This window comes from Gadus morhua, chromosome 9, assembly GCF_902167405.1.
Source record: "Gadus morhua chromosome 9, gadMor3.0, whole genome shotgun sequence".
Classification (NCBI taxonomy): Eukaryota; Metazoa; Chordata; class Actinopteri; order Gadiformes; family Gadidae; genus Gadus; species Gadus morhua.
Genome location: NC_044056.1, coordinates 7017571 through 7042575, shown reverse-complemented (window position 1 = coordinate 7042575; position 25005 = coordinate 7017571). Strand labels below are relative to the sequence as shown.

General features: G+C 45.9%; 2 protein-coding genes across 4 annotated transcripts; both read right to left on the bottom strand.

Moving 5' to 3' along the window:
* Positions 1-1079: 1079 nt before the first annotated feature.
* On the bottom strand, positions 1080-2962 carry szl (sizzled). The gene is made up of 4 exons (XM_030366678.1): positions 2499-2962; positions 2180-2346; positions 1934-2026; positions 1080-1805 (listed from the first exon to the last, which is right to left on the bottom strand). Exons 1-4 carry the CDS (start codon positions 2798-2800, stop codon positions 1495-1497), a joined length of 873 nt encoding a protein of 290 aa, XP_030222538.1. The 5' UTR covers positions 2801-2962; the 3' UTR covers positions 1080-1494.
* Positions 2963-5611: 2649 nt separating this feature from the next.
* mov10l1 (Mov10 like RNA helicase 1) lies at positions 5612-24863 on the bottom strand. 3 transcript variants are annotated; one of them, XM_030365064.1, is made up of 27 exons: positions 24582-24862; positions 24343-24452; positions 23602-23789; positions 21527-21683; positions 20940-21052; positions 20438-20625; positions 19207-19350; positions 18145-18534; positions 17571-17768; positions 16719-16833; positions 16156-16333; positions 15676-15746; positions 15497-15588; positions 15004-15059; positions 14444-14526; positions 13913-13988; positions 13510-13691; positions 12929-13075; positions 12151-12272; positions 11522-11621; positions 10894-11040; positions 10312-10485; positions 9801-9950; positions 8476-8583; positions 7724-7864; positions 6753-6844; positions 5612-5836 (listed from the first exon to the last, which is right to left on the bottom strand). In XM_030365064.1, the coding sequence occupies exons 2-27, from the start codon at positions 24434-24436 to the stop codon at positions 5785-5787; spliced, it is 3558 nt and encodes a 1185-aa protein (XP_030220924.1). In that variant the 5' UTR covers positions 24437-24452; positions 24582-24862; the 3' UTR covers positions 5612-5784. The 3 variants fall into 3 exon arrangements, with proteins under 3 accessions (XP_030220924.1, XP_030220925.1, XP_030220927.1); XM_030365065.1 differs by having other exon boundaries at positions 19207-19347; positions 24582-24861; XM_030365067.1 differs by lacking the exon at positions 6753-6844 and having other exon boundaries at positions 24582-24863.
* Positions 24864-25005: the final 142 nt, after the last annotated feature.

Sequence of the window (25005 nt, the reverse complement as noted above, 5' to 3'; positions counted from 1 at the left end):
GCACTTAAAAAAGCTTAGAGTAAGATTTTGACAGTTAATTTGTCTGTATTTGTCTTTTAAATGGTACTTTGACGAAAGGTGAAGAGTTAAGAGACGGGATAGACCAAAATATTAGGGCTGGGTATTGCCAGGTACCTCACAATTCAATTAAATTCGATACTTTAGGTCTTCATTCGATTTGATATCGATTCGATATTGATCCAATTACTTCGATATCAATTCAATAATACGTGCAAATGACAAAAATACCAAAATATTATGTAGAATTAACCATTTCAAAATGAATCAACCATTTCATTGTGCTTTAACTAGCAAAAAGGGAATACACCATTATATAGTATTGTTCCTGAGCTAAACTTGCAGCATAAAAGTAATAATCATAACATGGACAAATGTAAAAGGGCAAGTACATTTAGGCATACTCCCTTCTAGATTACAATGTCTAAGTATGCTTCTTTTTTTAATTTTATTTTTTTATGGAAATAATCGAAAAAAGTTCTGAATCAAAATTGAATCGAGAACAAATAAATTGCAGTGCATTGATGAATCTACATTTTTACCCAGCCCTACAAAATATGTCGGGAATTTTGCGTCTTGCTGGCGAGATTACCCGATTTCTTCAGATGGTCAGTGTTAAGGCCTTTCTATGGTCCCACGTTCCGGCAGCGCAATGACCAAGCAGACACTTCGACGCAGTCGTGAACGTTTGTGGTTCTGCGTCGGGTTTTAGTCAGTGGACCAATCACAGCCCTTGCTGCTGCGTCGCCTCAACGGAAGGTTACGATTTTTGGAGTTGCACGTCCGGCCCTTGCGTTGGATGCAAGGAGTGTCTGCAAGGATGTAAGGGGTCCGAACCCCCCTTGCATTGCGTGAACACGGAACCATAAAGACCCCCTTAGGCTGTAATTTTTTTTTGCATTTGTGTCTGTGTTTGAAAGGCATTTTTACCCTTACTATTGCTAATATTAGCACAAAAAGTGGTACAAATGTTAGCCATTCAATCATCACATCGTTCTGTTTGTTGGGTTGTTGCTGTGCAGCATTATCACGAAAAAGAAAAACACATCAATTGCAAATAACTATTTTAAATATTTTATTTTCACTTGTTGAAACTTAATAAAAACTCATAAATACAAAATTTTCTATATTGAAAATAATTTCTTACAAACATAATATACAATATTGTTATGTACAGTTTTTCGAGTGCATTCTATTAACTTTGTGACCATGTAAATACAAAGTGGGTCACCGGGGGCAGCAGAGAACCTTGAGTCCAGCTCTTTCCCTGTACACATCTAGAGCTCTTAAGTGGACTATAGCGCCCAAAACTGAAATCTAGAAAGACTCTATCCCCTCCTCCATCCCATAAACGTTCCCTTTATCTTATTTGTTGCCCAAATTCATCGGCAACATTTCCCGCGTGCTATAGAGTTGCTCCAGTTAGCTAGCCGCGCCATCATGGTTCAGTTCGACGCCTAGGCTCCGCCTCCTCCATCAACACCTGTGGTGCTTCCACTTGCGCGTCGCCGTGGCGATGTTGGCGTCCTTCTTGTGCCAGGGGAAGAGCCGGGTGATGGCCAGGGTGGTGTCGGCCTGCACGGTGCCCGTGATCAGGTAGAGCTGGGAGCGCCCAGGTCGCACCAGTGCGTGGGCGCAGCGCAGGTTGATGAGCAGCCATTGCTGGAGGAGGTGCTGGGTGTCGTACGGGAGGAGGGGGCCCTGGCGGATGAACTCCACCCGGCCGTCCACCTGGAACTCGGGCTCGCCGCTGGGCAGGCGTCGACGGTGCAGCTTGGCAGTCACAGCTTGGGAAGAGAGGCAGGGAAGTTAGCCAATGAGCTTTGCTTTTTCAGCCGAATCAGATCAAACGAGGGATATAGATCCATGATGACAACTTTCGGATACGTTCCGGATACGGCGTTAAGTTGCTTACCGAAGTCATGCTGGCACAAGGTGTCCAGAACCCCTTTCATTGTAGGGTACTCTTCCACCGATGGGCAGTTCTGACAGGCAGGTTTAGGCAAGTCTGTGATAATAAAGAAAACAATAGAACATGAGTTCACATTTCATTGAAATTGAAAGCCTTTCAGCTGATTATAAGCAAAACATTATTGTGAACAAAAATCATTATTATGAGCCAAAGAAGAAGCTGTTGTAATGTGAGGAGGTTGGAACGTACCTTTGGTGAACTGGGGGAACTTTGGGTGCGGGGACAGGCACATGTCCTCCTCAGCGGGGAAGCGGTCACAGCTGAGGGCCTCGGGCCAAGCTTGGCCCTGGCAGGCCAGCACTGGAGCGCAGCTGTCCCTCACCGCCGTGCACAGGCTACGGCAAGGCAGGATGAACCTGGAGAGAGAGAACAAAGACAGGGTTAGCATCAAGTCAGAAGAAACGATTGGATGTATCAACACTTAAGAACACCATATGAAGCTTTAGCAAATCCTACGATGTATAAATGAATTAATTTGATTCAGAACAGAGTGAAAAGTGGTCCTTACGTGTCGAGGCAGACCGGTGCGATCAGGGAGCAGAGGAAGGCCTGGGCCTGGGGGTGGCAGCCCGTCTGCAGCAGGGACCTCCAGTCCTCGGAACGGGGAACCACCTCCCCGTCCAGGCTGCTGTGGCCCAGGAAGTTGGGCAGGCGCATCTCAGAGTAGCCCACGTTCTGGCACAAAGTCAACCGGCTGGGGATGGCCACGCAGCGGGTGGACTGTCCCAGGTCGAAGCCACTCGAGAGGCAGGGAAGGGCCAGGAGAGCCATGGCGATGGAAAGGGCGAGGAAAACGGTGGCGACGGACATTGCGGAGCGCTTGTTCTCCTGGGTTTAAAGTGCAGAGGATCCGAGGGAGTTGAAGGATTGAAGCCAAGTGCTGCTGAAGTCTTGCAGCAGCAGATGAGAGTAGTGTGTGTCTCCTCTGCAGGCCACGCTGCGCTTTATATAGGGGCGGCCCAGCCAGCCAGCCCCCCCTGCGGTGAGTCAGTTAGTCTGTTATCAAGTACCTATCAATGACGCTCACGGAGACAACGACTGTGTTTGTGAGGACTGCAGACAGTGAGGGGGGGGGGGGGGGGTATATAATATGGGTGTGAATATGTGTGCATGTGGCGGGGGGTGGTTGTTGTTGTTGGGGGTGTGTGTGTGTGTGTGTGTGTGTGTGTGTGTGTGTGTGTGTGTGTGTGTGTGTGTGTGTGTCAGCCCATGCACACTGAAATACAGCCATGGGAGTTTTCGATTAGTTTTACTTTTTACACATCGTTTTAACTTAAAAGATAACGTGGATACGTAACTTATCTAATAATGCATAACTTTTGTTTATAATGGTCAACTGACAGCTGAGTTTAAATATATCTTATAATAATTTCAGTTTAAGAGCTCAATGAAGATATTTGGGTTGTTTTTGTTCAAGAAAAGGAAAACTGAACTGAGGCGTGGGCAAACTAAATGATCCGCAGAGTTGAACATCATTCTGGGGGAGAGTTGGTTCGTCTCTGAGGGTTGTGTAGACAGACAGGCAGGCTCCCTCACAACACAGGTCTCTTTCATGTGCCCTCGTTCGCTAATTTTGCTTCAAAAGGCCCCTGATTGGTTTCTAATTAAGTGAGAGCGGTGTTTACTAGCCCACCTGGCTTTGATCTGCCAGCCACACAAACTCTTGATTCACATGGTAATTGCCTCCCAACTCTCGCTGGTGTCTCTGGGTATTAATCTGTCTGATACAGTGGTGTGACAAGCCTGCACATGCACAGAAAATTAACCTTTGGAAATGAGCCAGAGAAGAACAACAATGTAAATTTATGTCAACTTTGCCCCCTTAAAACGTTTTTTTTTATCTTAGTCACCCAATTATTTTGCTAAAGATTGTCAGGACTGTGAGACATTAATATTGAGAAGGTTTAGTAGGTACTTTGAATCCAAAGCGATTCACAGTGAATACAGGTTTCAAGTCTTGCCTAAAAGGTAGGCTGTGGAATTGAACCAAGTACCCATTTTTGTTTTCAACAAGTAACTGAATTCATAAGAGCGGTTTGAGAGCGAGTGAGCCTCAGCAGACGTGTGCTTGTGTGTGTCACTGAGCCCTCAGCCCACCGTCTCTCGTGCACTTGGTGCAACAATAGCCACATGTTAGGTGTAATCAATACATTTGTTTGGAGCTCGCCCCAAGGCGGGGATCCGTTATCTGTGACTGGTTAGGGTCCCTGTGTGGGATTTGAGACGTGCCAGGGGGAAAGCCCAGTCTCACCGGCCCCTCTCCCCTCGTTCCATTTATCTAATCCCTGAAAACTATCCCAGCCACCCAACCAGCCATCCAACCAGGCAGGCAGGCCCATCAGCGGCCCCAGCCAGGCAGGCCTTTACAGCCTGATGTGACGAGTGTGGGCTGCTCCTGCAGGCTGGTCTGGCCTGCGCAGACGATGGCAGCCAGGCTAGAGGGGACTAAATGGGCAATTAGTCAAAGACCAATTTGGGAGAACAATAGGGTGCCCGCGTTAAACAAGCTCCCCCTGCAGTCAGACCAGCAGGGGATCTGTTGTGGGCCTTAATGGCTGCTGTGTAGACGCTGTGTTTGTCTTGCTAATGTGAAGTACTCGCACGGCTAATGACAGCAGAGGTGGGGGGGGGGTGGCGGGTTATGTGATGGCTCATACCGTTGGCCACCGGTCCACTTGACAGGCCCCAGCCGGTGGCTTTGAAGCAAATGGATTTCATACATTCTTTTAATTTAGATAGGTTTCGTAAAATGGCGTTATGTTTAGGTTCAGTGTAGCATTTTGTGTTTATTTAGAAGAATCGCCAACGAGTGTGAGTATGAACGACCAGATCCTAAAAACCAATATGGAGTAAATACACAAGTGCTGCTGGACCGTCTAAAAACACACCTGGCCGGACAAGAAAAATAACTAGTTTACCTTTGATAATACTTACAAATCTATAAGGTTATTTCTCCATGTGTGTGTGAGTACAAGTAACTACCTCCAACTTTATACTTTCAGTATAAAAAGATACGGCTAGGGGCTATACTGTCTTCATATTTCGCTCCTTAAGAAACATAAACCATATTGTACAGGCTTCTCCTTTTAACAGACATACAGCACCTGGACCACCACATCAAAGATGGTACCCCATTCTGAGTAGATGACTTCACATATATGTGGAGTAGGTTGGGGGGGGGGGGGGGGGGGGGGGGGTATAGATAAAAGCCGTCTACCCCCCTCCTCCTTTCCATTTGAATCCCATTTGCCCCTTTTACATCGTCCCTTCACCATGTCTGTCTATCCCCACCCAGCTAGCCACCCACCCCCTGGGGCTCCAGAAAGGCTGACAGTCCCCTCTGCAGACTGTCATCAGCCCTCAATTGTCACATCCAGTCTCCGGGGCGGGCCGGGGGCAGACGCTGCCAAGCCGGGCTGAGCAGACGGCCCTATACACGGCCCTCTGCTTCACACACACACGAAAAACATCTGTGAATCCGCTCCAAGGTCCAGGCTCACGTGAAATAATAGTGAAACTGATATGGCTTCCCCTCATTCATTCAGTGAGCTACTAGCATGTATAGAATTGATTGAGGGGGTTTACGCACACACACAGCAAAAAATTCAAGCAAGAGTTCAGTGTGATTTCAAAGCCAGTTGATATATTTATTTTGCAATTCCGTTATGGTTGAATAATGTTCGGTTTAAAAGTCGTCCACATTCATCACAAAGCACTTATTTGGAATGGAAAATGAACATGCAAGTGCAAAATAAGATGTAGTGATTAAAGTAAAGGGGAGGAAGAGGTGTCGGTCATTCCTCATGTGGCCCGTTTCCTTCTGGCTTCTCGTCCTTATCCACATTCCTACAAAACAAATGTTATGTTTTTAATTTATACAAAATAAATTCATGCATTATAAATAATGCACATCAGACCAATCAAAGCAAATATTGAACTTTAAATATATGTGAACTAGTTAGTTTCATTGGGTTCATGTCAGCATAAATATTTGGCTGAATCATCAGCATCCAATGCCCCTTGTAAATAAATTATTATTTGATCAGTAATTCTCTTTCTGAACGGATCAATGGATACCCTGCAAGTCCAACCGAAGCCTCAACACATTTGCATGCATGGCATATTTGTGGAAAGCATTTTTCTTCATATTTTTGATCCTAACAGTAATCAATGATATGCTCTGACGAACAAAACCAAGTAACTGGCGTCTGCGGTTGTCGTAGGCCTGAAATACGCCCCTCCAACAATTTGACGGTCTACCTGTCTGCCTACCTAGGTAAGTAGATAAGGTAGGCTAGGTAGACCTATTGCTTGAGCTATGTGTTTGGGAGGAGTGGCTCTGGAGTGATTCTGGAGCCCTGGAAGGGTGGGATTCATTCCGTTATACACTTTCAAAATCTAGCTGACTAAAGCTGGTATCTGAAAGGTGCCTACCCTAGATGAATAACATGAACCTATACACATGGTTTCTGCAGGATTCAACGACTTAAATGCAAGACTTCAGCCCTTTAAAGGTCATTATGAATAGCATTTGAATACCCTTTAAGTGCATACTGGCAAAAGTAAGTACACAGGATATTTCGGAAAGCTGTAGAAAATGTAATCTTAACTTCCAATATTTTTTTAGGAACTGTAAAAATTGTATTTAAGACAGGCATTCGATTTAGATTATTGGATTGTACACTCTTTAAGGAACCGCGGAAACCCTGTTACAACAACAACAACAAACAAGGCCGAGCCGACAGCCAATCAGCCGGAGCACCTGCGAGAGGACCGCAGAGAGGACGGTGGGTCGCAGCCGATGAACGCCCCGTTGTCAAAGCAGTACTGTAGTAAGGTGCGAAAGCAAAGGTCCTGGAGGGAAAATAAACACACGCCCCCACACATTTTCATCCAAAGACCCTTCAGTGGTTTGGTTTTTGACAGGTCTGAAATCAGCAGGACTAAGGGTCTCTGGCTCAATCAAGGAAGCCAAGGCGGGTAGACCTGCAGACTAGGGTTGCCGCGGTATACGGTATTACCGGTGTTGAGGCCAACACCGATTACTCGGTGTTGCACACCAGAAACACAGATTTTATTTTATTTTTTTAAGTAATAAAAAACAAATTCAGTAAAAATGAATAATATAATTATAATTAAGAAAATTAAAATGCGTAGAATAGGCCACAGTTCTGCTCTGTGCGGGAGAATTGTTGCGCCGAGAATTGACGTGCTTCCTTACAAGACCGGTAACAATAGCAACGCCAGTAAACAAACCCCGCGAAGCCCAATCCCTACGTGAGCTCCCCGCGCTACGGCCATCCGGAGGCGCGCAGAGCTTTTGGCCGTGATATTATGATACATAAAATTATATTATGCTATTATATATAGAACGTTATAAGACGCCGAGAATTGGCGCGCTGCCAGCCGCTGTCACCGAGTGTGAGAGGAGAGTTGACGGAGAAGATGGCGGTTGACCTATAGTTTCAAAGTTAATACCGTTTATACCGGTAATACCGGTGTTGACACAAGCGTATTACTCGGTGTGAAAATGTCCACACCGCGGCAACCCTACTGCAGACACTGCGGTTCAAACCCAGAAGGTTGAAACTATGGGGTTCAAAGCCCCTCGACCCTAGACTATCGTGGATGTGTATACATTGCCATTTCCACCTCAGAATTAAATATAATAAATACAGGATAAAATGTATTTAAAAACAGAAATGTACATACGGTATCGCAGACTGCACTTACCTTAACCAGAATGTGGGGGTTGCCGATGATTATGAGCAGGGCTTTGGGCCGCGTGATGGCCACATTGAAACGTTTGGGGTTGGACAGGAAGCCCAGAATGTTCTGGAGGTCTTCCCCCAGCACCGACTCGTTTGAGCGCACCTACGTTATAATGAATGTACGAGGAATAAGTAAAGACCAGTGGCGGCGGGCGTTTTACTCTTTTAATGTTTTGATGTCGCAACTGGGGCCCATGGACGACTACTGCTAATTGGATAAAAAAAAAAAAATCATTGCATACATTTACTTCATGTTATGTATGGAATGACCGTGCCGTGTTGAAATTTAATTGGCTGGGTTAGCTGGTAACCCAGTACATTGTGTGCGCTGCAATGAACTCAACTACTCCTCGTCACCTGTGATTCCGTTAGTCCGTTTGCTACATGGTACATGACAAAAACGTATTCTCAACACATAGCAGTGTAAAGATAATCGTTACGTTGCCAAAATATTTAAAACACACATAGGTTCCATGTTTTTTCTTGGTATGCTGGTCTAGTTGTAAAATCAGCACACCATGTGGTTTTCTATCAGCACACCATGGGCCCATCACACCTAGATGCTTTACACCTTCATACTATTTTCTATTTCTCCCAGATAGCATCACTTCCGTTGGTTTTTACTGGACTACGCAGACGACCCTTACCTGAGCCGTAGACTAGGATGAAGAGTGACTAGTTCTAGTGCTGGGTCGGCCCTAGCCAGAGTCTCACCGTGGACAGAATGATAACCAGGAACTCCTGTCCCTGGAACTCCTCCACAGACCCCACCTTGATGTCCGACAGACCCACCCGGCCCATCAGGGTACGGATCTTCTCAGACTGGTGGAAGGGGGTGCAGGGAAGAGATGGCTGATTACAATTTTAGACCAATGATATAAAGTTAAAGAAATAACAGCAACTCATCTGCTCCAACTTGTCAAGTGGCATAAAAATAAGTGTTCCCTCATTCCCCTCAGAATCTCGAAGTGTGCCATTTAAATATAATTTGGACGCAAATAAAAACTAAAATATTCATAAAAACTAAAGAATGATAATAAAGCTCCAGACAGGTAGCTCTGCAGCAACCATGTTACGGAAATAAAGAGTCCAGAGAAGGGTACAGCAAAGAGAGTCATGAGCTTCTTTTAAATAGCCTTCCATTAAGGCCATGCCAACACGAAAGCAGACACAGCTTAAAACAAATCCATTTTGGCCTTCTGTCCAAGCTAAAGCTGCGTGTCCATCAAAAACTGGCACTCCCAAGTGGAGGAATTTGGAAACAGTGACCTCTAGTGTCTGACCAAAGGCATTTTGTGCCCAACGGCAAAATAAGAAAAGAAGAAGCTGTAAATGTTTGCATGCACAGAAAACGTTTGACTCAGTAGCTGTGTTCGAAATCGTTCCCTATTCACTTACTCACTATTCCCGATATAATGTTCATGATATAGTGCACTATACAGGGAACGAACAAACGAGAATTCGGACACTACGCTGAACATTCCTAAACGTCATTTGCGTCAATAAATGTGCCGGGTATTTGTGTGACGCAGACAGATGCGCCCACATCATGTGAACAAACCAGGCACTCACGAGGAAAGCAGGAGGATGTATTGATGTTAAATGTTACATTTCCTTGATCAAGGTTTTTTTTATTAATTTTGAATGTTACATTTTCCATGTTAACTCCCAAATAAAATTTCTAAACGAAAGCCGGAGACTCCATCATTAAATGTATTCGTTTTTCGCGGTTATTCAGCTTCTTCTTCTCCTCCGGAAAAACACGACCGCATTGCATTGTGGTATACGGGAGTAACATGTAGGGAACATCATATGTACACTCAAATTTTGGGTATTTTAAGTGCACATAGTGCATGAAGTTAACCACTGTGAATTCGAACACCACTACAAAATGGCGAGCACCCTATATGGTGCACTATATCCGTGAAACGGAACGAATTCAAACACAGCTAGTGTCTTAAGTTTTCAGGGCATGATGTGGACAGGGTCAAAATTGGCTCCCTGTATTGAAAACAATAATTAATAGACTGTCTTCTCACTTGTTTCCTGTAGGGGGCGATGATGCCTATGTCGGCGGGGCTGATTGGGTTGTAGAGCCTCTTGACCAGCTGGCAGCAGTACAGCATGGCCTGCACCGCCTCCCCTGGGTTGAACCACGACGGGTTTGCCCCCTCCCGCATCTCCGTTCCCTTGGGCAGAGACATCGGTGGATCTTTAGTTCGCCCGGAGGGCCTAGCATAACAGAGCTGCATTAAAATGCCAGTGAACCTTTAACAGCTGGAATTCAAACACTGAGATTTAAAGTCTATACTACATGTGTTTTGGGGAGACTGGCAAACAATATTTTTTGCCAGTCTCCCTGGTTTTCCAAAAAGAAAAAAAAAGAAAGGGTCTTATTTGAGCAACTGTGATAAAACGGCATTGATTATTATGATGACAATCATAATAAAAAATAAGAAAAAGTTTTGGGGTTCACTGGCCCTTTAAGGCCGGGCCAGCAGTCTAGCACAGAACAGGGGTTCCCTGTCTGTCCTGCTCCAGAGCCCTCACCCTGATTCCGTGGAACAGAAGCGGGAAGCCCTTGGTGGGGAGGCGCTTCCAGTCGCAGAGGGAGTTGACCACAGACTTGGGGGCCCGCACGCACAGCTCTCCGTGGTAGAAGAGCTTAGACGGGAGCCTCAGCAAGGCCTCGTGGGAGCGGTAGTTGTACATCAGCTTCGTCACCTGAGGCCGTAAAAAGATTCAACACATTGACTCGTATTTGGGATGATTGACGTCGTCATTGTCTGAACTGGAGAACCATGCAGATTACATTTACATTACATTTGAAGCAAAGCGACTTGCAAAGGTTCACACAAACATTGAAACATTGACGGTGGAGTCAACCATGCAAGGCAACGGCCAGCGCGTTGAGAGCAGTAAGGGTGAATGTTTTGCTCAGGGAGGAGCCGAGGATTGAACTAGCAACCTTCTGGTTACCAGTCAACCTGCTCTTCCACTTCGAGTTATGTGTTATTTGTTCAATTGGATCATTTAGTGCTTCTTTAGTAAGTGATGGTTGCTTGACGTTTTTAAAGTGGAGGTCATTAATGAATAAACACCTTCCTAAAACATGTTCTTCTTTGCACCCACCATTAAGGGGTTGTAGCCCCACTCTGCCCTGCAGTAGAGTGGGTTGGCCATCAGCCGCTCCAGCATGGACATCCCCAGGGCGAACGCCGTGGCCAGGTTGGACTTCACCACGGGCCCCAGCTGGCAGGGGTCTCCAGCCAGCACTATCTGGATGAGGGGTGGTCACGTCAGACGCGTTATAGATCCACGCAAGTAGAGCGACAAAGACCACGTGTTTACATTAAGCACCCTGATTGATAACCCAGCCCACCAAAACAAACTATTCTCCTGCTTCGCAGAAGATGATGGTGAGATGATTGTAAATGAGAGAGCAAGACCGTGTATGAGAGAGACAGTGAGTGAGTGACAGTTTGAGTGAGTGAGGGTGAGAGTGAGAGAGAGGGTGAGTGAGTGAGTGAGTGAGTGAGTGAGTGAGTGAGTGAGTGAGTGAGTGAGTGAGTGAGTGAGTGAGTGAGTGAGTGAGTGAGTGAGTGAGTGAGTGAGTGAGTGAGTGAGAGAGAGAGAGAGAGAGAGAGAGAGAGGGAAAAAGACAGAGACCATGTATTTGAGTGAGTGAGTGAGTGAGTGAGTGAGTGAGTGAGTGAGTGAGTGAGTGAGTGAGTGAGTGAGTGAGTGAGTGAGTGCAGACTTGTCCGTCCTTCTCGGAGACCAGCGTCAGTGGTATGAGGGCCTCGGGCTCCGTGGCCTGGCCGGCCTCGTCCAGGAAGGCGTGGGTGAAGTGTCCGACTCTGCGGAGACAAACCCCAGGGAGTCACTGCAGAGGGGCGAGCGCAGCGGCCGAGGGCCCGAGGACCCCCTTGGCCCCTGGAGTGAGGCCTGTGGAGCCCTGTGCCCCCCTAGAGCGGGGGTTAGCGTAGCGATAGGTTAGGCTGTGCAATGAATCACATTTTCATTGTGATTTCGATTTTTTTTCGTCAAACGCTCTCCAAACTAATATAATCGTGTTGAAACTATTTTTAATTTTTTTAGGACATTTATTTTATTTATTCAATGTTTTATAGAAATTGGTTCAGCTGGATACATATTTGTACACCATTTTCTATTTTTCCATTTGAAAATTGTGTGTATTTTTTTAAGGACAAATTTCTAAGATCTCATTTTAGATTTTCTTTCCGGAGAGAAACGCAGAATAAATGCATCACGTTTCCGAACAAAAAATAAAATCGTGATTTCAAAATTGACCAAATAATCGTGACTGGGATATTATCCCCCTAAACTCGAGTAGCCCCAGCACTGGGGGGGGGGGGGGGTCCTTACTGCAGTCCTATGTGGTGGAGCATGCCGGCGCTGGAGCAGGTGGTGACCACGATCCTGTGGAAGGCGGCCTGGCGGACGTCCTCCCCGGCCTTCGAGTACGGCCGCAGCACCTCGGGGATGGACTGGGCAGAAGCAGAGGGTCACGCAGAGGTCAATGGACCTTTTATTCTTTTAAATCGGGAGAATCGGGGAACAGTGTGAGGGGCACCCACCACAACACAACGGCCACCTTAAATATGTCAATACGATTGCTTTAGTGAACTTTTTTGTGTGAAAAGTTAATTTACTTTCGAGCCATCTTTAAGGTAAGAAGAATTATAGTAACAGTTTATATAAACTTTTGACACGTCTTATATAATCCATAGACTAATGTACAACAAAGAACTACGAATAAAAAGGCCAAATCAGGCTGAAGTGGTCGAGCTCTGAAATGGTAAGTATGGTTCAGGAAGATGAATTTAAGGATTACAGAAGGACGTTTTCAATATCATGGCAGTGGATAGTGATTAGGGTATTCGACGCCTAGCCTATCGGTTCTAGGTTCCAACCCAAAGCCTATAGTCTGCCTCGAGCAAAATGCAGAACCACTACCAGCTCTAAACGACATGAATCACAAATACAGAACACATGTCAAATCGTCCCTAACAGTAATCTACCTTCCTTATAACTCAATAGTAATCCTTTCCTTGTGTAGCTCGGCTTTATCCACACACACACTTTAGGATGAAGAACAAGAGAAAATCCACTTTGTTTTAAAAACCGAATTCTCCTGTTATACCTCTTCTTGCCTGCAGGAGGCGTTGATGCGCGCCAAACTGGCCACATGTAGGTAGCCACTGTGGTGCAGGCGGACGCAGACGAGGTCCGCGGCGCTGTTGGAGGGGGTGCACACCAGCACGCGGCTACTGGGAACAAAGTGGTACACCTTGGAGGCGGGAAACACAGCAACCACAGTCAGACCGGGCAGTTGGTGTCACACGACAACAAAGGAATCTATACTCTATTATAAAAAGGAAAAATTACATGGATCTAAAATAAACGTATAAATGAGAGATATAACGCAGGAAAGTATACAGTACTTTTTATATAACTAATCCTATTCATTTAACACATTTGATATTTTTTATCCATAGTGACCAACAATCAATGCACTCAAAACAGTGATTTCCTACATAAAGGGACAATACTAACTATACAATGCTAAACAGCACCTATGCACCTAGTATTATAGGTCCCAATATAGTACTAGACGGCACTCTCCAGTAGTTATTTAGAGACAGTTCTCATCCTCAATGGTAGAAAAAATATTTCTGCTAAATTACTACAATGCAGCAACAACATGGAACACGTGAACATCACCTGCAGTACGGCCTCTATGAGGGTGATGGTCTTGCCCGTCCCGGGGGGTCCGAACAGAATGTAAGGGGTGGGCCGGCACTCCCCAGCCAGGACCCTCCTCACGGCCTCCCTCTGCGAGGTGTTGAGCAGGGGGTTGAAGAAGCTGCCCTCGGTGGGCACGGCTTTGCTCGGCATCCCCCCGCCTCGGAGCGGAACAAGAGACGCGGCTTCACTTTGGTTTACTTTACAGGTCATGTGACATGCCAAGCTCCGGTGAGATGAAGGGTTTGAAGTCTGAGTGTTTTATCGATCAATTATGCGGTACAACGAGATTGTTGCGATGATGTGAGGGTAAACTGTGTTGTACTCATTTAATTGATTATTATTTGGAAATGGCATGCTTTCAATTCAGCAGCCCAAATACCTTTGGTTTGAGTGGCCTTGGACTTCATGTCGACAGAGACACCGGACACCTTGTCATGGTGTTCCGCCATCATCACCTAGTGGCCAAACACAGTCACTACATGTCAGCAACACCGATAGGCTGTGGCCATGACGCACTGTTCAAATGTAACAACACTGCTTTCCTGTCAAAGGCTTTCCAGCCATTAGTTTCCACCGTTTACTAAACACTTCGCTTCCACATTGAAGCAGGGAAACGCATACATGCTCTTTTCAAATCACGACACGTGCAGACCACATTAACTGGCGGCAGATGACTGCATCACTTAACAAATCAACACCCTTTTTTTTTTGCCTGGCCACACAGCAAGACCAGTGTTTTCAGATAAATCAATGTGGAAAAGCATCTTAAAAAAAGGCTAATTCGTACAAAAAAAATAATGCTTTAGTATTGAATCAAAACCCAAAGCGGAGGCTAGTCTATATCCACATTAGTGAAGGCCTTGGTAACAAACACCTGGCTTTTAGCTACATGCTACAACGGGCCCGTCACCTCACTCTCCTCCTTGCCTGGCTCCTCTAGCCACCTCCCGGTCCACTGGCTCGCCTGGAGGATGACCTCCGTTGGGAACAGAACTAGAGAGGGGGGGGGGGGGGGGGGGGGGGGGATTCAGGAAAAACATGCAGTCGGTGCGCTACAACACGATGAGTGGTATATAAAGGAAAACACCTGTTCTGTATAAAGACACACTAAATGATAGAGATCGATGAAGCAATCCATTCTGCATGTTGACATCCATTGAGTAGCCTGTTGTGTGTTACATACTATGAAATTAAGGTTTAGCGCTTTACTACAGTTTTCCTATGTTGAAAGACTTAATATTAATGTCGCAATGTACAACATTTCACGAAGCTCACTTAGTCATTTAATTCTGTGTTTTTTTTAATTCCGTCTTCAACCAGGTCTCCCATCAACTAACGGAGGGGCTCAGTCTCACACTTTGCGACTTTAAGCATTTAGTCACGCATGGGCCACCAATGACTGAAGTGCTCTGCTTAATGTGGAAGCCGTAGGCGGTATGGCCGCACATTCCAGGTGGAACGGTCACCTACCCCTTCCAAAGTGCCTGGCCTGCTCCAGGGCATGGTGGCACCTTCTCATGGTTATCCTGGAAATGAAGTCAGATCATTTAATTCAGCAAGGAAAAAATAAAAACAAAAACAACAAACGAGGGAATCCAATCAAGGATTGACCCTTTTTTATAACAAAGGACAGCAGCCAGGATCTTTTAGTGGTTAAAGTTTTTATGTTTTTATGATTCAATGATGATGGGTCTGGCCTGACGAATCCAACTTGACTTCGTAAAAAAATCGTAGTCGACGACACCCATGAACGTTATTATCGTTGTTGTTCGATTATAATTGAACAATACCGTTTAGCTATATGTTCACTTGCATTGAATTCCGACTCAAGTCGGTAGGGAGGAGACTGGGCTAGGCATCTTACTCAACATTGTCTACAGGTAGGCAGAGAAGACATTGGCGATCAAACCCAGGAATCCGTTGGTCAAACCCCCTGACCACCAGACCGACCCCCCTGCCTTACCTGTTATAGGTGAACTCAACGTCCAGCGGCTCTCCCTGATAGCGCTGCCGCAGTTCTGCGTTCACCCTCAAGCTCACTTCCTCCTCGTGGATCTACGGGCCGACACGTTGATACATCACTCTCAGAGATCCACCTCCATGAAGAGGAAACCTTCACACGTTGAGGAACACGGCCTCTACCTCGTTGACGAGGGCGATGTACTCCGTCGTCACGCCGTTACACTGGGGCTCCTTCAGCGCAATCCTGTCCCCTGTGAAGCAGGACGTAAACATCTCACCAAGGTAATTACTACTCAAGTTTTAGAAACTATAAACATGCATGCAGTTGGGGTTTGAATATCTGGCATCTCAAGATTCGTTTTGAAATCTCGGTCGCAATCAGTTTCCATTTAGTAGATAGAGGTGCCAATTTCAGCCTCTACTCAAGTCCACCCAAGATAGTCAAATCATTATTTAGTTTTTATATTTGAAAAGGGTTTTGTCAATACAAAGATAAAACTAAAAAACAAGGAGATCTATTAAACAAAGTTAAAACAAAAAGCAAGTGAATAAATTCTGAATCATAGAGGATTCGATTTTTCGATCTCTATGCGAATCCCCATTTTTTCCCCCCTGTCCCTACCGTGCACGGGTGTCTGATTCTACCCCCCTCCGCCTCACCTACGAACAGGCTGGGCCGGCCCTCGGCCAGGCCCGGGATGTCCAGGTGGAGGTACTGGACCCCCTTGCGGAGCACGGCCGCGGTGATGGAGAACTCCTTCAGCTCGCCCTCCGCCTGCAGCTCCTCCAGCCACAGCAGCATGTCGAAGCGGGCGCGCATGTTGGAGGCTGCCAGCACCTGGGGACCAGCGGGGGGTAAGGTCAGGATTGGGGTCAAGGGGGGGGGGGAACTGATCAATTCACGTTAACAAAACTTTCGTAACATTCTTAACTTCTATGATTTTGAGTTGACTCGCAACTTCTGAAAAGCAAAAACTAATAACATTTTGTCTTAGTGCCTTTACATTATTATTATTATATATAATCATTACTTTTCAAAAGCCTCGGCTCTCCCAGACAGGGATGCATTACCAGCACGTCTCTCTGGGTCTCGCCCCCACTCCCCTGTACCCCCGCACCCCAGCCTCACCTCTCCCAGACAGGGATGCATTACCAGCACGTCTCTCTGGGTCTCTCTGGGCCTCGCCCCCCCACTCCCCTGTGCCCCCGCACCCCAGCCTCACCTCTCCCAGACAGGGCTGCACCACCAGCACGTCTCTCTTGGCCTCCACGCACTCCCTCACGGCCTGGGGCACCGGGTAGCTGCCCAAGAAGTTGGGCAGCCGCCGCTTGGTGAGCCTGAGAGGAGACCACAGACACACGAGCTCCTCAGACACAAGCCGGAGAGCGCAGGAGGAAGAACTCATTGATTCACTCAATCACTCACTCACAGGCATTAGACACCATTACAACCTTCAAGTCACAACTCAAAACTCACCTGTTCAAACTTGCACACAACGTCTAACTGATCACTGTTTTGATTGTTTTTTTGTTTTGTTTTGTCTTGTTTTTGTTTTATTTATTTCTTATTGCTTATGTTTATTTATTTATTTATTTATTTTTCCACAATGTCTTGTTTTTAAAAAAATGTATGATGACTATATCCTCTGTAAGGTGACCTTGGGTGTCTTGAAAGGCGCCTCTAAATTAAATGTATTATTATTATTATTATTAGGAGGATGTGATTTTGTTTCCCTTTTTCTTCTGTCAAGGAAACTGGTTAAAGAGAAATCTTGATGACACTAAAAAGGAGGCCAGCGTCTATTAAACACACAGCGGGGAGTGCACGACAGCGCACGAGTCCCTTCATATTTGGGGTATTGTTTAAATGTTCCTTCATCTGTAAGGTCACTATTAAGCACTACGTGAACTTCTACTTTGATTTCTATAGCTACTCTGCTTCTAAATCAGGTTGTGCGGCATTTGGAAAAAAGGAATTGTAGCTCAAGTTCCATTTTTGCTTTTTATCCGCACTTGCGAGTCGCTCCGGGTATAAGCGTCCGCCGCTAAACGAGTGCTCGGGACGTTCCCCGTACCTTGAGGGGACGTAAGGTGCCGTAACCGTGACGACGCGAGAGGTCGTGTCGGGGGCCAGGCGGATGTCGCAGGAGGCGTAGGGCGTGCTGGGCTGCAGGAGCCGCTCCTCCGGGCGGCTCACCACGACGTTCAGGCGCCTCCCGATGGTGAAGGAGGGGAAGTGCAGCAGGAGCAGCTCGGAGCACCCGCCCGTGTTCCTGGGTCAAACCAACCGGCAGATGGAGCGGGACATGAACATTCGCCTGCACTATGTCACTTTTGCACTGCAGCAATGAACTTTATTCATATATATTACTTATATGAATATATATGGCTCCACCCGATGAGGGAAAACATCAGACGACAGTTACGGTACTAGCAATAACTGTAGCTACAACTCAATCCTCTATTGATAAAAAATGTAAAATTCAATACAGAGATGGTTTAATACTTAACCATGCCAATATTATGTCACAGCACATAATGCATTTATTTATTTTTTTCAGGCCGGAAAATGTTCCAAAAAGGTCCCAATTGCAGTATGGCGATTGTACTGCGTTTAAACGTCGACAAATAATTAAGGGAACGACTTACTTAGCGGTACAGCCGACGACGACAGACAGCCTCTTTCCCGGAGCAATATCCACCTCCTTTCCCTGCTTCTCTTCAGACACAGAGTCCTGCCCAGCCTTCCCAGTCCCAGCCTTCCAAGTCCCATCCTTCCCACTAGCATCGTGCCCAGTCCCCTCCAGGCCAGCCTCTCCACGCCCTTGGCCCAGCTCTTTGTCGTCACCTCCTTTCCCTTGAGGTTCTACTTGATCCGTGGCGGGCTGGGCCGCGGGGCCGGACGTCTGCCCGGCCGTAGGCCTGCTGGGAGCCTTCTCGTTGGGGGAACAAGGGTCAGAGACCAGGGAGAACTGCTGGGATGAATCCCAGCCCGTCAACTTGCAGCTCTTCAGCCTTTGGGTTTCTGAACCCATGTTCCTGTTGGAGAGGATTAAAAAATAAAATCAAGAAATAAAATAAAAGTACTGGCCATCAGCAGAGGTGGTTCGGGCATCTGGCAAGGATGCCCACTGGGCGCCTCCCTTGGGAGGTGTTTCAGGCACGTCCAGTGGGGAGGAGACCTCGGGGAAGACCCAGGACTAGGTGGAGAGATTATATCTCAACACTGGCCTGGGAACGCCTCGGGATCCCCCCGTCAGAGCTGGTCAATGTGGCCCGGGAAAGGGAAGTCTGGGGCCCCCTGCTTGAGCTGCTCCCCCCGCGACCCGACCCCGGATAAGCGGACGAAGATGAGATGAGATGAGACTGGCCATAAGAGTTATAATTCAGTGAACAATATTACCACAATAGTGTTCCACATAGCATTTTTTTTTTTTTTACTGTATTTAAGAGTAACAATGGGAGCATTACAATGGCTGTTCAACTGCAAGTTTTGCATGCACTATGTGCGTTCATTGCTAATGATGGGTTGTTGCTATTGTTGTGGGTATGATCAATAGCACAAATTGGATTAATTAGAGAGCACATGTTCTACTCATGGTGTCCATTCTATGAGTGCAGCCTCTGGCAGTGATACATGTCGGTCAAAAATAATTGAAAAGAACGTCTGGAATTCAGTGTTACAGTTGAAGACATTCAACCAGTACTTACTGGATCCACACCACCATCGTTCTGTCCTCCCCCAGCTCCAGCTCGCCAAAGTCGCCAAAATCAGAGACCACCAGGGAGCCCTTGTTTTCCAGGAGACTCTGGATCTCAGCCTCCAGTAGATTTCCGTTTGGCCCATTCCAGCTGCTAGCGTGAAAATATGTGGATTACATCAATGACAAATGAAATGACATACAATACATTTGATTAGGACAGATTATGGGTGGGAAAAATAAATCGAATCTTCTATGCATCGCGATTCTGTGTGGAACGATTCCATCTCGATTCAGATATGTTAATAATCGAAAAAAATAAATAATTATATACCGGTATATATCGTTTTTTTATTTATTATTAAATTTGTTCTCCTGCAACATTCTGTTCTACAGAGGGATAATTTCAGTAGTTTTAAAGTTATTTAATTAATTTTCAATGTGTATTGGCCAATCTGATTTGTCTGGACGCGATTGCGGTTCAGCCTACGCATAGCATGCACGCAAACTCACAGCCAGACACAACAACGACCAACAAGTTCTGATTCTTAGAATTGACTAAGAGCAGCTTTTTCTTTAATGACATAGAAAAGAAAGATTAGAGAGGAAAGAAAACTAAATCTGTTTATTATTACTTCCATAGTGTGTTGTAAAGCAAGCTGCATTGATTATTGCATTGTTCATAGAAAGTCATATTTGTGACCAAAGCTTTTTCTCTAATAAAGTATTAGATATGATCATCACAAAAGTAGGAAGTGATGAGCAAACTCTGAGTAGCAAATTCAGATGTATATATATTTTTGAAAATCCAGCATGGAAATGTACATAAAAGATTTATTTAGCTTCGAGATGCATCAATAATTGTTTTAGAATCGAATCGTTGACCTTTGAATCGGAATCGAATCGTGAGGTGCCAATAAATTCCAACCCATAGGATATATTGAAAATAATCGCCAATTCGATTATGCTAATCAAACTTAATTTGACCACTGTTCAATCAATTTTTGTTCAATGTTGCATGCTCTAGCACCCCCTTGTGGCAGGGAAGCAGTGACAGTGAGTGAACAGACCCGCACACGCAACAAGTATGTCGAGTCTTTATCGAGCACGACTGAAAGCCCACAGGGGCTCAACAATGGTAAGAATGCACGCCGGGAGCAAGCATCCCTCTGCCTTCTTTAAAGCGCTCGAATCTCCCGACCGTCCATCCCGTGACCCAGGGAAAAACGGGCTGTGCTGACCTGAGTTTGCAGGGGGCCATGCACAGGGCCCGCCAAGAGTAGAAGGACTGGTTACTCTCCACCATCACCAGGTTCACCATGTCCCCCGGAGAGGGTTTGTAGGAGGAGGGCAGCAGCAGAGACTCCAGGGTGAAGAAGACCGTGTCGTCCACCACCCCACTCCTCCCGTACACGCTGGACACGCGGACCTGGGGAGGGAGGGGCGCAGAGGGAGGGACCCCCAGGGGCGTTCACGAGCAAACAGTGCATGTAAACTGACTGCTGATAATATAGCGCTTTTCTGAGCGGAGGCTGCTCAACGCCAGGGATCCAACCGGTTATCCCTTTAAATACAAACAAGAAAATGATATCCATACACCTCAAATAGATAGAAATAGTCTAGAACAGTGACGTGGACAGAACACCCAGTGTGAACGTTGGGGGCCCCCCCATTTGCCGGGGGGTGCAGGGAGACTAGGCGCGACACACTGCTGTCTTTTGCGACTCGGAAGGAAAGCAGTACCTCGTCCAAGCGCTGGTAGCGTAGCGGAGCCACGGAGTGGGCCTGGCTGGCCCACTGGGTCGGGTTGACGAAATACTGCGCTTGGACCCAGTCCCCCTTCATGGGCTCGTAACCTAACCAGTAGGACGGGTAACAAACACGCTCAGAATGGCAATAGGTTGTAAAAGGGTTGGTATTGAGTGGAACTAAATTATATTGAGTGGAGCTAAATTGTTAGAAAGAGGTGTGTGTGTGTGTGTGTGTGTGTGTGTGTGTGTGTGTGTGTCTCTGGTACCCAGTTTGTGAACTTTCCACTCCACTCTGAGCAGAGGTGGAGTGGTGTGCATGGTGTGTGTGGATGTGTGGCGCTTTGGCTGGCCAATGGTTGATGATGTCCGTGTCCAAGAGCGGGTTAAGCTTCAAGGACACGCAACAGAATGCCACATAGTGCACTTATAATACAACAACCCGTGTTTGGTTCAATTCGCAAAAAGGTTTGCTTGCCGATACACCGAGGCCAAGAATATTAATCGATACGTTCGTCATCAATTAATAGTTTGTAATCTCCAAGCGTTGTGTAGCGTAGTAACAGGAAATCGTTCCGGTACCTTCCCGGAGACTGTAGCGTGGGAAGAACGTTGTCTGGTTGATTAAGCCGCTGTCTCCGCTAAATGACGTCACCGTGCCAATGAGGGGGCGGAGTCTCATACTGTCAGACTCTGAGTCCGCGCCATTTCCCTCCCAGGTGTCCAGGGTCTTCTCCACCTGCAACACAGAGTAACAACATTATTGGCCGCTCTAACAATAAGGGCTTTAGAGCTCCCAGGTGTAAGAGAGTGCCACTCCCAGTGAGTAGACAGGAGACTTTCAGATAGGAAATAACAGTGTTCAGCCCACTCTAAACTGGTTGTGAATCAGTGGGACTTGAACTAGCGTAGCACGGCTGGCTGGGTGGCGTGACTGTGGGGCGTCGTTTGGAATGCCGATAGTACCATTCTTGAATATTTCATTGATAAGATCTATTGATAATATTATTGATATCACCAGCATCGACTACAGATATTTCCGGGTAATGTCAACATACAAGCCCTAAGAAATCAATATCAATACACTCCCAGTTGAACGATGACGAGAATAAAGAGAAAGAGCTTGACACAGTAAATATTTTCCAAATCAAAAGATTATGTGCCGATCTATAATCTGGGTGCATATGGAGAGGGAGGATATTGCATTGTATGCCAATGGTAATTTCCTATTCCGAGTTCAGCCAAAATCAAGAACTTGAAAGATTTAGCAAAAAGCATTTAATGGCCGTGTTTCATGTATTGTTATCTTTATTGAATATCCTCATACAAAACCAAAAGTTCTTATTATCGATGTTTGTTCTGAAGTAGTGCCAGTGGACTTGGCAGCTGTCTCCGTAGGAACGCAATGACGACGCCTGCCTCAGCAGCAGCCCTCAGACCCGAGAGATCAGTTTGAAAAGTAAGAAATAAGTGGTATTGACAGATCTGCCATGCGGCTTCTTTCCCTTTTGAGAGGGCTTATTTGACCATTTTTGTCATGCCAACGCCCGACAGGGCTGGCAGAGGAACGAGGTTTTCAGCGTCTTACTGACTAGACGGGCTCACAGCACGACCATGAAGATGATGCGGCGAATCCTGATCCCCAAACTTGAAAAAATAAAACCGTTAAATAGCTCCGCGTGAGGGGAAATCCACAGCGTACCATCATTAAACCCATCGACCCGTTAGACCGCCCTCAGACCAACCGACGCATACAGTTGCAAACCTCGCTGTTTAATTCGTATCTCATCCTCCAGTGAATTCTAGGAGGCCGATCAGTCATCATAGACATGGTTGCAATGACTATAAATAATCATGGTAGGCAATATTATGGCACTTGAAAATAGTATTTAGAATTAAGTAGCATTTTATACTGTATTTTGTATACAGGGAATGGTTAACCTAGCAATTGTAAGCGCTTGGCACTTGTGTAATTGAACGTCTCTACTGTATCGACAGCGATATATGGTTTTTTCTCTTTCTTCCAAACAAACAAATGCATATAAAACTGTTCTAGAGTTTCGTTTTTACCTCAGAGGATTGACAAAAGATTGTGTAGCCACAGCAGTCGACAAATAATACAAACCTTCTGGTCAAGTATCGCAATCATGTGAAATGGATTACGGCCGTTCATTCGGTCAACTTACAACTCAACCACATGTACACTTACATTTCGGTGACATAAGTAATCAGAAGCTTACAAATCACACCCTACTGATAAGCATAAAAGCACTCTTACCCGGTTTAATAAAGATAACACACAATCAGGCTACTTACACTACGCCATCAGCTGACTTTAAAACATGTCTACTACTCTTCTCATTTGGTATTTCTGCCATTGACGTTTAAATACAACTCTAAATCATGGTAATATTGAGTTATGAGGCATGCCGAGTCTTTGTAGGAGTCAAAAGGGAAGGGCCAGTGGAAAGCGCTTTACAGTGAACTAACAAAACAACACTTCTGGGACCAGGGCACTGTGGGGGTGTCAAAAAACGTGCCAAGTGACTGCATAATATCTAGATCTCCAGCACGAACCATGACCTTCGGTTCCTCGGCTGACAAAGTGAACATTCACGCGCTCAACACAACCGAAACCAATCCAAATGGGCCCTCACCCTCAGGGCTTTCCAGCCCCCATTGGCCCCGTCGCGGACTGCTATGCCGTCAACGGTGTCCCCTACTCGAAGCAGGATGCCGCCCAACACCTGGGCGCCGGTGAAGTAGATCACGTCGTCTATCATGCCATAGTCCAGGCAGATCTGGGTCACCACACTGCTTCGCAGGTGTCGTACCTCCTCCGAACCTGGCGCACAAAAACATGAACGTGGCAAAGATGAAGGGCCTAAAACATGGGGGACGTTAGCATATTGCCGACTCCCCAGTTCCCTCCATGGAGAACCCTGTTTATTCAAGTATTATCTGATTGTTTCTAAAATAAAAAGCTTTAATAAATAGGCTAAATCATAATAGAATTCTTAAAAAGTTGCCAAAATGTTTCGGCCATTATAGGCAGGGCATGAAACTTGTTTCAATACAATCTTATCTGATCGTATTGAAGGGGATCAATTCACCAAAATTGTACCTCTACGGATAGTTTTGGTCACGGACATAGACGTGCATTTGTTTTCACAAAATTATACTTTTGTAGTGTATGAGACAGTTTCTGTCTTTCTTTCGGAATAGGGAAAACTCCATGGAAAGAATGGCTAGTAATGTGGTCGCCACATTTTCTTAATCGGCTTGCGGATGGGCCTAACACAGACAAAAGTATGTGCGCGAGCCAGTCAATCTGAGCGAAATAACACATTAGGTCTGGACATCTCCTCTAGAAATCGTGTGAAATGATTGAAATGTACCCGCCCCGATGGACATGTCTTCTTGGTCTGAATCCACCGTCCTCCAAATGGGAGAGACGAGCTTGGCCAGAACACGCTGCACCGTGGACAGCATCTCTCTCCAAACTCAGCTGCAGGGGGAAGGTCACAAAATGCGTTTTAATATTTACATCCTGTATCGAGCAGTTAATTAGCAAATTCATTGATGCTGATGATTGATTGATGAGTCGACATCACATTTTCACCGCCACCAGGTTTACCTTTAGCACTACTAGGGAATGTAAATACACTTTGTTCGCTGGGGAAGCCGCTGTTACTGCGCTGCTCAGGTCGAGTTTAATTTGACCTGCGACACAGTTCACGTGTTCTGTTCGTCATACCTTGACCCGGTTGTGACCCCAGAATCCCCCCAACAAAAGTTTACCCCAATCTAGTGTTTAGTGTAATGTTGTGATATAGTTATATAACTAGTGCTATTGTATTTTTTAATTTGCATAAAACATAAATAATCTATCTGAAGGATCGGAATCTAGTGAGTTCCAAGCGTCATGGCAAACGTTCATGGCCTACGCTTAACCGGAAATCAAATAGCATTTTGCCGGCCTATTTAACGATATTCAAATTAAATATGATTTAAAAATCAACTTTTTTATTATATTTAATTTATATTGTAATATGGTTTCA

Coding starts and splice junctions, on each gene's coding strand:
- mov10l1 (XM_030365064.1), bottom strand. CDS start 24,436: ATGCTGTCCACGGTGCAGCGTGTTCTGGCCAAGCTCGTCTCTCCCATT. Junction 6,845..7,723: donor ACCCCCACATTCTGGTTAAG/GTAAGTGCAGTC, acceptor TTTTCCCTCCAG/GACCTTTGCTTTCGCACCTT. Junction 5,837..6,752: donor TCTCTGCGGTCCTCTCGCAG/GTGCTCCGGCTG, acceptor TTTGTTTTGTAG/GAATGTGGATAAGGACGAGA.
- szl (XM_030366678.1), bottom strand. CDS start 2,800: ATGTCCGTCGCCACCGTTTTCCTCGCCCTTTCCATCGCCATGGCTCTC. Junction 2,347..2,498: donor GCACCGGTCTGCCTCGACAC/GTAAGGACCACT, acceptor CTCTCTCTCCAG/GTTCATCCTGCCTTGCCGTA. Junction 2,027..2,179: donor GTTCCCCCAGTTCACCAAAG/GTACGTTCCAAC, acceptor TTATTATCACAG/ACTTGCCTAAACCTGCCTGT.